Source organism: Engystomops pustulosus, chromosome 10 (genome assembly GCF_040894005.1).
Source record: "Engystomops pustulosus chromosome 10, aEngPut4.maternal, whole genome shotgun sequence".
In the NCBI taxonomy this organism is placed as follows: domain Eukaryota; kingdom Metazoa; phylum Chordata; class Amphibia; order Anura; family Leptodactylidae; genus Engystomops; species Engystomops pustulosus.
This window is the reverse complement of record NC_092420.1, coordinates 75,902,382-75,915,549: the sequence shown is the minus strand read 5'-3', so window position 1 is coordinate 75,915,549 and position 13,168 is coordinate 75,902,382. Positions and strand designations below refer to the sequence as shown.

At 44.1% G+C, this 13,168-nt stretch overlaps 2 protein-coding genes across 2 annotated transcripts in view; one reads left to right on the top strand and one right to left on the bottom strand.

Moving 5' to 3' along the window:
* LOC140105093 (speedy protein C-like) overlaps window positions 1-13,168 on the bottom strand; it is a 99,458-nt gene that overhangs the window by 22,381 nt on the left and 63,909 nt on the right. The window lies entirely within an intron of this gene.
* Window positions 8,534-13,168, top strand: part of SHCBP1L (SHC binding and spindle associated 1 like) — a 40,194-nt gene continuing 35,559 nt past the window's right edge. Inside the window, exon 1 of the mRNA XM_072127768.1 lies at window positions 8,534-9,010. Within this exon, the coding sequence (XP_071983869.1) occupies window positions 8,585-9,010 (426 nt within the window). The 5' untranslated portion in view covers window positions 8,534-8,584. The remainder of the gene's footprint in view (window positions 9,011-13,168) is intronic.

The following is a 13,168-nucleotide window of genomic DNA, read 5'->3' as shown; positions in this document are numbered from 1 at the left end:
AGACTGGTTTCTTGAACATGACAATGAGTTCACTGTACTCAAATGGCCTCCACAGTCACCAGATCTCAATCCAATAGAGCATCTTTGGGATGTGGTGGAACGGGAGATTCGCATCATGGATGTGCAGCCGACAAATCTGCGGCAACTGTGTGATGCCATCATGTCAATATGGACCAAAATCTCTGAGGAATGCTTCCAGCACCTTGTTGAATCTATGCCACGAAGAATTGAGGTAGTTCTGAAGGCAAAAGGGGGTCCAACCCGTTACTAGCATGGTGTACCTAATAAAGTGGCCGGTGAGTGTATGTGCTGCTGTATAGGATCCATCATGTGCCATATTAAAAGTGAGTATATACTCGAGTATAAGCCGACCCGAGTATAAGCCGGGACCCCTAATTTTACCACCAATAACTATGAAAACCTATTGACTCGAGTATAAGCCAAGGGTGGGAAATGCATTGGTCACAGACCCCCCAGTAAATAGCCTGCCAGCCCCCTGTAGTATACAGCCAGTCAGCCCCCAGTAGTATACAGCCAGCCAGCCCCTTGTAGTATACAGCTAGCCCCCAGTAGTATAGAGCCAGCCAGCCCCCAGTAGTATACAGCCAGCCAACCCCCAGTAGTATACAGCTAGCCCCCAGTAGTATACAGCCAGCCAGCCGGCCCCCAGTAGTATACAGCCAGCCCCCAGTAGTATACAGCCAGCCCGCCAGCACATTAAAAAAAAAAATTACATACGGTGCTCTTCACGGCTCCCGATCCTCGTTGCTGAGAAACCTCACTTATACACCAGTCAATGAAAATAAAATAAACTTACATACTCACCCTCCGGCGCCCGGATGGTCGTTGCGGCTTCCGATCCTGGTGGCGGATCCTGGTGGCTCCTCTTCTGTCTTCTTTCTGCTCTATTAGCCGGCAAAGACGATTCCTTGCGATCTGCCGGTGCAACACTACGAAGCGGCGGTGTCGCCGCTGATGACGTCATATGTTTGCGCAAACCAGAAGATCGCGAGAAAGGGTCTCTGCCAGCTAATGGAGCAGAAAGAAGACAGAAGGGGAGCCGCCAGAATCCACCACGAGGATCGTGAGCCGCAACGAGCATCGGGGCGCCGGAGGGTGAGTATGTAAGTTTATTTTATTTTCATTTACTGGTGTATAAGCCGAGGTGAGGTTTTTCAGCACATTCTTTGTGCTGAAAACCTCGGCTTATACACGGTACTCAAAAAGCTCTGTACATACAGCACCTTATAGTGGCCCGCGTTAGATCAGTGAAAAATTTTAACTCCTCTCCCCATCATTAAATAATGATGCAATTTGGCTCATATTTTCATTGAATCATTGTAATGTTTTATAAACTGTTTATTATGTTGAGATAAGTTATATACCTAATTCAGTTTGTAGGAATTGGGTAGAACTGAGTTAAGTACATTAATCTGGCCCATTAAAACCCAGGGCTTTACAGATCGTAAGGTATGAATTAAATAAATAATATCCTGTGAAGCTACAACATCATTACATTAGCATAATTTTAAAAGTTGAGTTTAGATGGAAGGAGGCCATGAATAACAACTATAAAAGATCACCACAGTCACAGTGCCTGGATCTATGAGTAAGTGTCCCTGTTTTATCATGATAGATTTTGATGGTAGATTTCTTTTAAATGTGACAAAAATGCTCATTTTTTTTTCTTACCAACTTTTTTTTTTTTTTTAGAAGTGGCCCGTGGGGCGTAAAAGCCTTGAAATGTAGCCTCAAAAACTGGTGTACAAGGCATGATAAATTCCTCTTGCTAACTATGTAAATCTCTCTGTATGTGTCTGTTATTGTATGTGTTCTACATTTATAAACCTCCTCTTTTCTGCTTTCTAGGAAAAAAGCTTGAATTCCTTTCATTCGTGGCTGCAGCTCGTCGCTCGCATTCTTCTGTCATGTTCTGTTTAGAAAATGCAAACATAAGTAGAAACAAATAAACAATAAAAATTCAGGCAGTGCATGTCTTTACAAGTACGAGTAGAATAAAAATGATCATATGTATTTCACAAGTTGCAATGTTTCACGCTGAAGTTTTATAATGTTGTCAGCCTTGGACAAGCCTCTTCACATCTGTGCTTATTGTATAGACTATTGTACAGGTAAAGCCACCGATGGTTAAACCTTTCACAATCCTGGGTTCACGAGTGGATTACAAAGATGAATCATATAAATCGCTGGATTAAGCTGCAGTTCCTAGAAAGCAGCAGTGCAGAAAAAATGTGGATCACATTCAATGTTTGTTCGCAACGTTCCAGCCACATTAAATATATGTTTAACCAAAGATCAAAGTTTTCCGAAACTCTCTGACTAGACATTCACATGAGTGGGAGGGGGCTTTGGTTTTTGGTCCCCATTTACAGACCTATATACTTTTTATGTGCTACCATATTGTGGACTAAATTAATGAGTATAAACACAGATATTCAGATTCCGCATAGCTCCCAACTTTTGGAGGAGAAAACATTTTTTGGGCCCTACGCCGAGGCGTGTGCTTCACCCCTTGCTCCACCCCCACATATTATAATTTCCCCTCTCAGTGCCTCCATCTCCCCCTCACATTGGGGCTTATTTACTAAGAGTCCGCGGATGCATTTTCGGGGATTGCATGGCTGTGACAGGTATTTAGCAGGGGATTGTGTTGCACGTGATTGGATTGTGGCGCAGCTGCGCCGGCTTTCATGTGACAGAAATCGGGGGTGGGGTGCCTTTGGACAATACAACTGATTCAGACTGAGCGTGGGATTTAACTTTCAAATTGTGTCGCAAGATCAAGCACTTACATGCACCAGGAAGAAGAAGGTGAACTCTGGCGGACCTGAGTGGTGACACATGCTGGATATCGGGCGCACAATCTTAGTGAAATGCGGCACAGTGCATTATCATCGGACAATGCACTTTCGGTGAACAATTTGGACAAGTAAATGTGCCCCATTGTGTTCAACCAGCTCCCTGTCACATTGTAGCCCCTATGATACTATGCCCCCAGTTCCCCCTAATACAGTATTAAAAGCCCCCCCAGAAGTTACTCCTCATATTTTGCCCCACCTGCAGTTCCCCCTCTTATTGTGCCCCCCAGAAGCAGATTCCCCTATTATTGTGCCCCCCAGCAGTTCCCCCGTTATAATGCTCCCCCAGCAGTTCCCCCTCTTACAGTCCCCCCCCAGCGGTTTAACCTCTTATAGTGCACCCCCAAGCAGCTCTCACTCTTATTGTGCCCAGCCAGCAGTCTCCCCTTTTATTGTGTCCCCACCGTAAAATAATGAACACATCTACTCACCTTTCTCTGTTCTCCCACAGCAGCTCCTCTTTTCTCTCCTTCTGCTCACATGATGCCATCACCGGCGCCTCTGCTACATACAGCAGAATAAGAGAAACAATGAAGACTGCCTGCTCTCTCCACTATCACTGTAATCAAAGTAATCGTGTGGCGCATTGCTAATAGGAAAAAATGGACGTATACGAAAACGGGCACTGTCCCACTGAATCTGGAATGGTAGGGTCTCATAGCAGGCTTTTGAATAGGGCCCTTCTAATGAAGTCGTGCTAGTGTAAGGGGCAGTATCCGCATGTAGACATCGGCTTGTGACATAAAATCTGAGTCTTGTTATGAAGGTGACTAGTGCAAAATCGAGGTGGTGGTGCTCTGACTGTGGCAGAGGAGCATAGTCTTCATGTACTCAAAAAAGATAGAAAAACTCGGCACTCACCATCCATAAAACGTCTTGTCTTTATTTCGTCTCTCCATTAAAAGGGACATACGAGTGACACAGAGAGGGATACAGCATGCGGGGGATAAGTGTGTGAAGAACGACTCGTTTTGCACTATACAAAACAGTAAGATACTTTATTATCTTGCCTACTGGCAAAGTTTTTTTTTTTAATAAGTTTTTAATTTATTTTTGTTCACTTATAAGTTTCCCGAGTAACTAGGGCATCTATGAGCCCTACATAAAGGGGGAAAATGACCCCCTGTGGGGGCTGATATCTGACGCTGCACACCCGACGATCACGTGACTGGCAGTGAGGAAAGGAGAAGGCAGAAGTGGTAATAAAACGCCTCTGTCTTCTCCCTACCCTATTGGATAGAGCAACACAAAGTATCAAGTATTTGTGAAGAGTAAAAAAAAATTCTGGCTAATTAAAAGTTTGGTGTGCAAAAGGTATTCATCCCCCTAAAGAAGTTTCTACGGTTAGACAAGACCAAAATTTTGTGAACTATTTGTTAGGTGGGAAAACCAACACTGCACATCAGCCTGAGCAAGCGATGGAGAAACCCATGTTGTGCGCTGTGGTGGTGGTTGTTATAAATCTTTCCCCCATGCAGATAAAGATAGTTTGTATAAAAATTTCCAGCTCACCTTTTCTGCATATAAGTTACTTCTTATTGTGTGATATCCAAAGTCCAAATGTGAACGGTGCTTGGGTCCTAGTTGAAAAAAGGAGCCTGTGCCGCTTCAGGTGTAGCATGAAATGAAGGAATTGATGGATCCAGCACTCGTTGAAGATAAGTTAAAATTGCATATTCTTTATTTAATCCATTTTATGCAAATACAAAAACAAAGGAGCCATGTTAAAAAAAAAGAGCTGGAATGCTCCCTGTTAAAAAATGTGTTGAGCCGGCAGACCTACGTGTTTCGGACAGATACTGGCATGTCGTCCTTAGTCATGGTCTATCTGCCCATATACACAACACAATGGGGCAGATTTACGTACCCGGTCCATTCGCAATCCAGCGGCACATTCTCTGCGGTGGATTCGGGTCTTCCAGCGATTCACAAAGGCAGTTCCTCCGACGTCCACCAGGTGTCGCTGCTGCGCTTAAGTTCATCGGAATGCACTAAAGTTCACCAAGCCAGGCCGAGTGCAGGTAAGCGCGTGTCCAGCGACACTTTTTAAAAAAAAATGCGGCGGTTTCTCCGAATCCGTCAAGTTTTCATTCGGCCACGCCCCCCGATTTCCGTCACGTGCATGCTGGTGCTGATGCGCCACAATCCGATCGCGTGCGCCAAAAAACCAGGGCAATTCAGTGAAAATCTGCCCAAAACTGAAAAATTCGGGTAATGCGACGTAAAAACGCGATTCGGGCCCTTAGTAAATGATCCCCAATGTTTTATACTAAACAATAGGTGTGGTAATGAACAGGTGAATGAAGACATGCGCAATAGAGGAAAGGTATTGTAGCCTTAGGGTGATGTCACACGTATGCCTTTTCAATCCGTTTTTGGCCCGTTTTGCTTAAAAACGCATTGAAAACGGATTGGAAACGCATACGTGTGCCATCACCCTTAGGCTACAATAATCAGCTATAACAGTTATCAAAGGTGTTTGCAATGAAGCTTTATTGTTAATCTTGGTTATTATGAGAATCCAACATTTTTAAAATCCGATTGTCACAGAGAGCAACAAAATTTGTCTGGGGTTACAATTATAAAATATACAGTTCTGACTTACATACAAATTCAACTTAAGAGCAAACCTAAAGGACCTATCCTGTAAGTAACCCGGGGATTGTACATCTACTTCTGATGGTAGATTTCTCATGTGTTAAAATAGTCTTGAACTAAATGCCACTGAGAATCTTGCTGTTCTCCAACACATGGACAAGTGCTCCAGCCTCTAAAGGTGCAAAGCTGGTAAAGACATCCCCCAATACACTTGCAGTTGTTATCGAAGATAAAGATTGAGTATTTCAGGAATCCATATGCACACTGCACTTTCATTTGTAAAAATTGTTGAAATAAATGTCAATTTTCAGTGCAATATTTTAATAAACTGATTCCAGTCGTGACAGATATTCTTTACCGCTCATCATTTCTCAGCATATGATGTGTACTCATTCTGGGATTATATATGCACTACATAAATACTGGCAATCCGCCTTCATAGTGAGCGGCTGCTTAGATTTTAGCTCCCAGTTCATTTTATTTGATACCCTCCAAACAATTCCCATGGTTAATGCATTTATACCATCACAACTGATTAGGGATGCTACAGCAATGCTGAACTTCACTGCCAAGTACATCCAGATACTTTACATCCACAAAGCACAATGGACGCACAGAATCTAGTGTTCCAGCAGAAGTTCCCGTATGTTTAGGATACAGTTGCTACGTCAAATGATTATGATTTAAATGTTACTTTAATACTTATGGCTGCCACAATCACATGCATCACGGACTGATTAAAAACGGTCCAAAAACGGGTTCGAAATGCCATGTGTGCTGCTGGCCTAAGGGTGATGCCAAACATGGCGTTTTGAACCCGTTTTTGGTCCGTTTTTACTATGAAGATCTCATGGGGTTAACAATCTTTCTAAAAGCTGTTTCTGATAGCTTGAGGGGTGCAGATCTGAAAATGGGTTGATTGTATAGGGCAGTGATGGCAAACCTTTTAGATGCCGAGTGCCAAAACTATGACCGAAACCCAAATATCTTTAGCAAAGTGCCAATTTGACAATTTAAACACTTAGGCCCCTTCCACACTTGCGTTGCAGATCACGTCAGAGTCTGATCAGGGTGCGATCAGGGTTTGGTCAGTGAAAAACGCGCATTTTGCATCAGAGTGCAATCAGTTTTCAGTCAGTGTTTGTTCAGAGTCTCAGTTTTTCACGCTCGTTTTTGATGCAATTTCAATGCGTTTTTCACGCGCCGAAAATGCGCGTGAAATGGACTGAGCTCTATCTTTTCTATGGCAATTGATGCATGAAAAACACATTGCACTTGCAAGTGTCTCAGAGTGCAATGCGTTTTTGATGCATCTCCATAGACTTGTATGGTGCGTTTTTCTCGCGCATGACATGCAAAAGTAGAGCATGCCGAGATTTAAACGCGCGTTAAAAGAAACGCGCGTGTGTGCGTGAAAAAGAATGCAAGTCTGAAAAGACCCATTGGTTACAATGGGTCATAGTGCAATGCAAGTTCTGCACATCAAAAGCACGCGCAGAAAACGCGCGTGAAAAACTCAAGTGTGAAAGGGGCCTAACTTATGACTCCCTGCTCTGTTACATGTTTAAATTGTATAGGCACCTGAGGAAACCAATACAGTAGAAATAAGGGCTGCCTGGGACTGCAGGAGGCCTTGAGTCCTGTCTGGCGAACTCTGCATTGGGGTGATGGCGCAGGTGCCCACAGAAAGGTCTTCGAGTGCCACCTCTGACACCCGTGCCATAGGTTCGCCATCACTGGTATAGGGGGATTCGATGCTAAATATGTAAAATTTCATTCAAAACTGTATTTATCCCCAAAATAGTCAATTCTGAAAATCCGGAAAATCGATATTCAATTTGTAAGCCGCGTGACATCAAAATAAATTATCCAGACATTTCAAAAATGATGAAAATGTAAAGTGGACAAATGGGAAATGTTATTCAGCAATTTATTTAGGTGGTAAATCGATCTGCCTGAAAACACGATGATTTTGAATTTCAAAAATGGCAAATTTTTTAAAAAAAATTATCATTTTTTCTTCTTTTTTTTGTAAACAAACGCAAAACTTATCAGCCAAAATTTACCACTAAAATGAAGCACATGTGAGGAAAAAAACAATCTCTGAATCGTTTTGATAAGTAATAGAGTTCAAAAGTCATAACCATATAAAGAGACGCAAGTCAGAATCCCAAAAAATGGGACTGAGCCTTAGGATAAAGACACACGTGGCGTTTTTAGGCCGTTTTTGGTTAGTGCGTTTTCAAATCGTAAAAACGCATGCTTTTTTGACCAGTTTGAATTAAGATAATTGGTAAAAATTGTCAAAAACGCAGGCGTTTTTTACAATCTGAAACGCACTAACTAAAAATGGCCCAAAAACGCCACGTGTGTCTTCACCCTCAGGCCGCGGTCACACGTACCGCTAGGTGTCCGTTCATAACGCGACGCTAGCGCACAGGGGGAGGTCCTCGGCCCGAACGCACATGCGTTTCCCTCGAAACGCATGCGATCGGCATAACAATCGCATGCGTTTCCCTCGAAACGCATGTGTGTTCGGGCCGAGGACCTCCCCCTGTGCGCTAGCGTCGCGTTATGACGGACGGTTATGTGGCCTTAAGCTACAAAATGGCTGCGTCCTTAAGGGGTTAAAAAGCCAATATGCAAAACAACGCTGCAAAAACTAAATGTAAAACACACACCAAAACGCCACTTGTGTCACCGGTCTCTAATGAAAAAAAAAAATGTTAAAAATAGCATCACGTTTGATAAAATATATCAAAACTGCATTACAAAAACACTTCATGCTATATTTTGTGGAAATACTTTACAGATAAAACAATTTAATAACAAACTGTGCCAAATGCATATTTCACACAGTGCAGTTTCGCTGGAAATTATATTAAAAAAAAAATATTTTTAAACCATGGTTTTAACTTCAATTCACACTGATAAAACGCAATGTAATATCTTCTGTGCAGGGATTTACCCCTGCCCCTCCGTGCTGTGTTCCCACCTAAGCAGTTTATACACCGGCCTCACGTGACAAGAGTCTGCACCGCCATTGGCTCAATAAGTTTAGGCGGGAATCTGGAGCAAGGAACGTTACTACAATCGTCTGATGAGAAATGGCGGCGGGCGGCAGTGACCTGATGGCGCAGCTAGAAATGTCCTCAGTCTCTGCCGAATTGTTCACAAAACGTGAAGAAAGTTCCCTTCAGATGCCGTCCACCCGTCCGAAAATACCCAAACCCAATAGTTTAAGCCCTTTCAAGTACCCGTTCTCCCCGCAGGGGTCTGACAGCAGCCCCACACTGCGCTCTGTGTTTGCGTCACCTAGAAACCTAAAGATGTCCGGCGCTCGCCGCGGGTGCCGCAAGCTGCAGCTACCGCCGTGTCTGGACACGGCCGAGGATGAGTGGGATGCGGAGGAGCTGCTGTACGGCTCTTCAGTGCAGGCCCAGCCCCTGCCGCCTATCTATGTGTCCGGGGTGGCGCTGTCTGTGGAGGACAGGATCTCCTTGTACTGCCAGAAGATCCTGCGCCATTGCAAGGTGCACGATGATTCCCACATAACCTGAAAGAGAAACATCAGTACATGTCACCGCATCTCACTAAGGGCGCATTCACACTGCATTTTCAGATGCAGTTTCACTCCCGCTTTTGTCCGTGGTTACACATTCCGTTAGCGTCACGTTCATAACGCGCCGCTAGCGCACAGGGGGCGGGCCTTGGCTCATTTCCATATGCGTTTCCACAGAAATGCATGCAAACGGGTTATCGATCGCATGTGGTTCCTGGGAAATGCATATGCGATCGGGCTGGGGTCCGCCCCCTGTGCTCTAGTGTCGCGCTAGCGGAACGTGTGACCGCGGCCTTTGGCTGCTTCTGAAAAGTGTATGTGTGAACGCACCCTTAGGCCGGCGCCACACGTAGTGCTTTGTCTGCGATCGGGAACGAGCCGCCGGTGTTTTGCGTTAATTTAACGCAAAACACCGGCGTCTCGTTCCCGATCGCAGGCGTTTCCATAGAAACGCCGATGCGATCGGGCCGAGGCCCGCCCCGGTGGGCGCAACTTTGTCTGCGTTTGCGTTTGCAAGCGCAGACAAAGCGCTACGTGTGGCGCCGGCCTTAGGCCCATGTTTGAAAACGCAGACGAGGCCACGACTACCGGGGCGGGCCGCGGCCCGATCGCATCGGGAAACGCCTGCGATCGGGAACGAGCTGCCGGTGTTTTGCATTAGTTTAATGTGTCTTTAATTTGTCTGCGTTTGCGTTTTCAAAGGGTGATGCCACACATGGCATTTTGAAAGCGTTTTTGGTCCATTTTTAAGCAGTCCATTAAAAAACGCATGCGTTTTTTAAAAACGGATCCGTTTTTGTCCGTTTTTTATTGCACAAATTTGGAAAACCTGTCAAAAAAAGCATGCATTTTCAAAAAACGGATGCGTTTTTTAACGGATTGCTTAAAAACGGACCAAAAACGGTTTCAAAACACCATGTGTGGCATCACCCTAAAGGCCGGCGCCACACGTGGCGCTTTGTCTGCGCTTGCAAACGCAGACAAAGTCGCGCCCACCGGGGCGGGCCTCGGCCCGATCGCATCGGCGTTTCTATGGAAACGCCTGCGATCGGGAACGAGCTGCCGGTGTTTTGCATTAATGAAAACATATAATTCAAAGGCGCTACTACAACTAAAATTTTTAATCTACTCCTGGTGTGGACATCAGAAAATGTATCTGGAAAACTGAACGTGTCAGCAGCGCTAGGGTACAGGGGTGGGCCATGGAAACACAAGCAATCGGTTACCAGAACCTGGTGTCTTTATACTGTTTTAATGCAAGACGCCGGATTCTGGTTACCGAAGGCATGTGTTTTTATAAAAACGCATATGTGATCGATCGGACCAAGGCCCGTACCCTAGCACAGCTGAACACACGTTCAGTTTTTTAAATGCATTTATGTGACCGCATCCTTAGTGAAAGTGAGGATAACAGGATGCCAAAATTTGCAATTCACTCATGTCATTTGCTATTTAGGCAACAGGGCACCATCTTTTTAGCCATTTCATATGTTGTGTAACCAAAGTCATCACGAGCTGGTGTGTTTAACCAGCCTGAGGCCACTTTCACATTTGGCGTTTGAATTGCATTTTGAAACGCAATTCAAACACAACAAGAGGGTGTTTGGTCCGTACGCACATATTCCTGATCGCAATCATTTCAGTGAAAAACGCAAAATGTAAGCCAAATTCCCTCCTTTTAAAACACAATTGAAATGCTACGCGTGAAAGCAGCTTTAGGGCGGTGTCGCACGTGGCGTTTTGAACCTGTTTTCGTCATGCGCTTTCAGTCCGTTGAAAAACGCATGCGTTTTTGTCCAGTTTTCCCAATTACCTTAACCCCTTAACGACTTGGCCTTTTTTAGTTTTTTCACTTCCATTTTTCACTCACCAACTTCAAAAATCTATAACTTTTTTATTTTTCCACATAAAGAGCTGTGTGATGGCTTATTTTCTGCGTAACAAATTGCACTTCATAGTGACGCTATTTAATATTCCATGGCGTGTACTGGGAAGCAGGAAAAACATTCCAAATGCAGTGAAAATGGTGAAAAGCCACATTTGCAACGTTTTCTTGTGGGCTTGGATTTTACAGCTTTCACCCTGCGCCCCAAATGACATGTCTACTTTATTCTTTGGGTCGGTACGATCACGTGGATACCAAATTTGTATAGGTTTTACAATGTTTTCATACATTTAAAAAAATTAAAACCTCCTGTACAAAATATTTTTTTTTTATTTTGCCATCTTCTGGCGCCAATAACTTTTTCATACTTTGGTGTACGGAACTGTGGGTAGTGTAATTTTTTGCGAATTTTGATGGCGTTTTCATTTCTATCATTTTTTGGGACTGTGCAACCTTTTGATCACTTTTTATAAATTTTTTTATATATTTCAAAATGGCAAAAAAATGCCATTTTCGACTTTTGACGCTATTTTCCGTTACCGGGTTAAGCACAGTGAAAAACCGTTATTATATTTTGATAGATCGGACATTTTCGGACGCAGCGATACCTAATGTGTTTATGATTTTTACTGTTTATTTATATTTATATCAGTTCTAGGGAAAGGGAAGTGATTTGAATTTTTAGGTTTTTTTTATTATAATTTTTTTTTTTAAACTTTTTTTTATTTTTACTTTTACTATTTTTCAGACTCCCTAGGGTACTCTAACCCTAGGTAGTCTGATTCATCCTATCATTTACTGTTATACTACATTATGGCAGTATATGTGGATTTTACTCACCATTCATTGCAATGTGCAATTAGCACATTGTAATGCATGGGTTAAAACGAAGTAGCCTCGGGTATTCGGAACACCCGAGGCTACCATGGCGACAGATCGCCGCTCCCCGTGACGTCATCTTTGAAGCCGCCAGCAGCATTGCCGGTGGCGATCGAGGTGAAAACACCTCCCGGGTGTTACCGGTAAGCCTTTGCTGCAATGTGCAGCAGAGACTTACCGGCTATGGAGAGGGCTCGGCCCGCGAGCCCTCTCCATGCACCGGGACCCGGCGCGCGTCGTACTAAAGTAAGCAGCTCCTAGTGTTTAAACAAACACCGCAGTGTTAGGGTGAAGACACACGTGCCGTTTTTGGGCCGTTTTTACTAAGAGCGTTTTCAGATTGTAAAAAACGCATCCGTTTTTTGAAAACGCATGCATTTTTTGCCCGGTTTTCCGAATTTGCGCAATTAAAAACGGACAAAAACGGATGAGTTTTTTACAATCTGAAAACGCACTTAGTAAAAACGGCCTAAAAACGCCACGTGTGTCTTCACCCTTAGAGTGATAGCGTTACCGGAATGTACAATGTATTCATGAGAGGGTGGTCCGAGGCGCTGCCTCTTCCCCGGACCACCCCGCTAACTCCATAGGCCGGCTCAATAGCCCCGCCCCCTCATGAATACATCGGACAGCTTTGCGAGGTTTCCGGTAACGCTATCACTCTAACACTGCGGCGTTTGACTTTAGTAAGCAGCTCCTAGTGTCCAAATTTTGGGTGACAGGTCCTCTTTAATTAAAAACGGACAAAAACGGATGCATTTTCAAAAAACCGCATACGTTTTCAAATAGGCATCCATTTTTTTAACGGGCTGAAAACACATGACTAAAAACGGGCTAAAAACGCCACTCATGACACCACCCTTATACTGATTGGCAAAGAACAAAGAAATGTTTTTAGCAAACTACTTGCGAAGAAGGCCGCGGTCACATGTTCCTCTAGCATTGCATTCAAAACACAATGCTAGTGCACAGGGGGTAAGCCTCGTCCAGATCGTATATATTTATTTTCAGGTAAGCGCATGTGATCGGTAACTAGGACCCCGGTGTCTTGTATTGTTTAAATGCAAGACACCGGGGCCGGGATAACAATCGCATGTGTTTTCCTGGAAACGCATATGTGATTAGGCTGAGGTCTGTCTCCGTGTTATGAACGCAAAGCTAGCGGAACATGTGACCAAGGCTGAAGGATTATGAAACTTTCGTGTTCGCTCAACCTACTGCCTGTGATGTTATTAGGGATTGACGACCTCCCCATAATGGCTGCTGGCGTGCGCCCGCAGTAGTTTGATTGCTGCTGAAGACTTTGCTAGCAGCATTTAAAGAGAACCTGTCACACGAAATAAATGCTCCAAGAGCACTTACAAA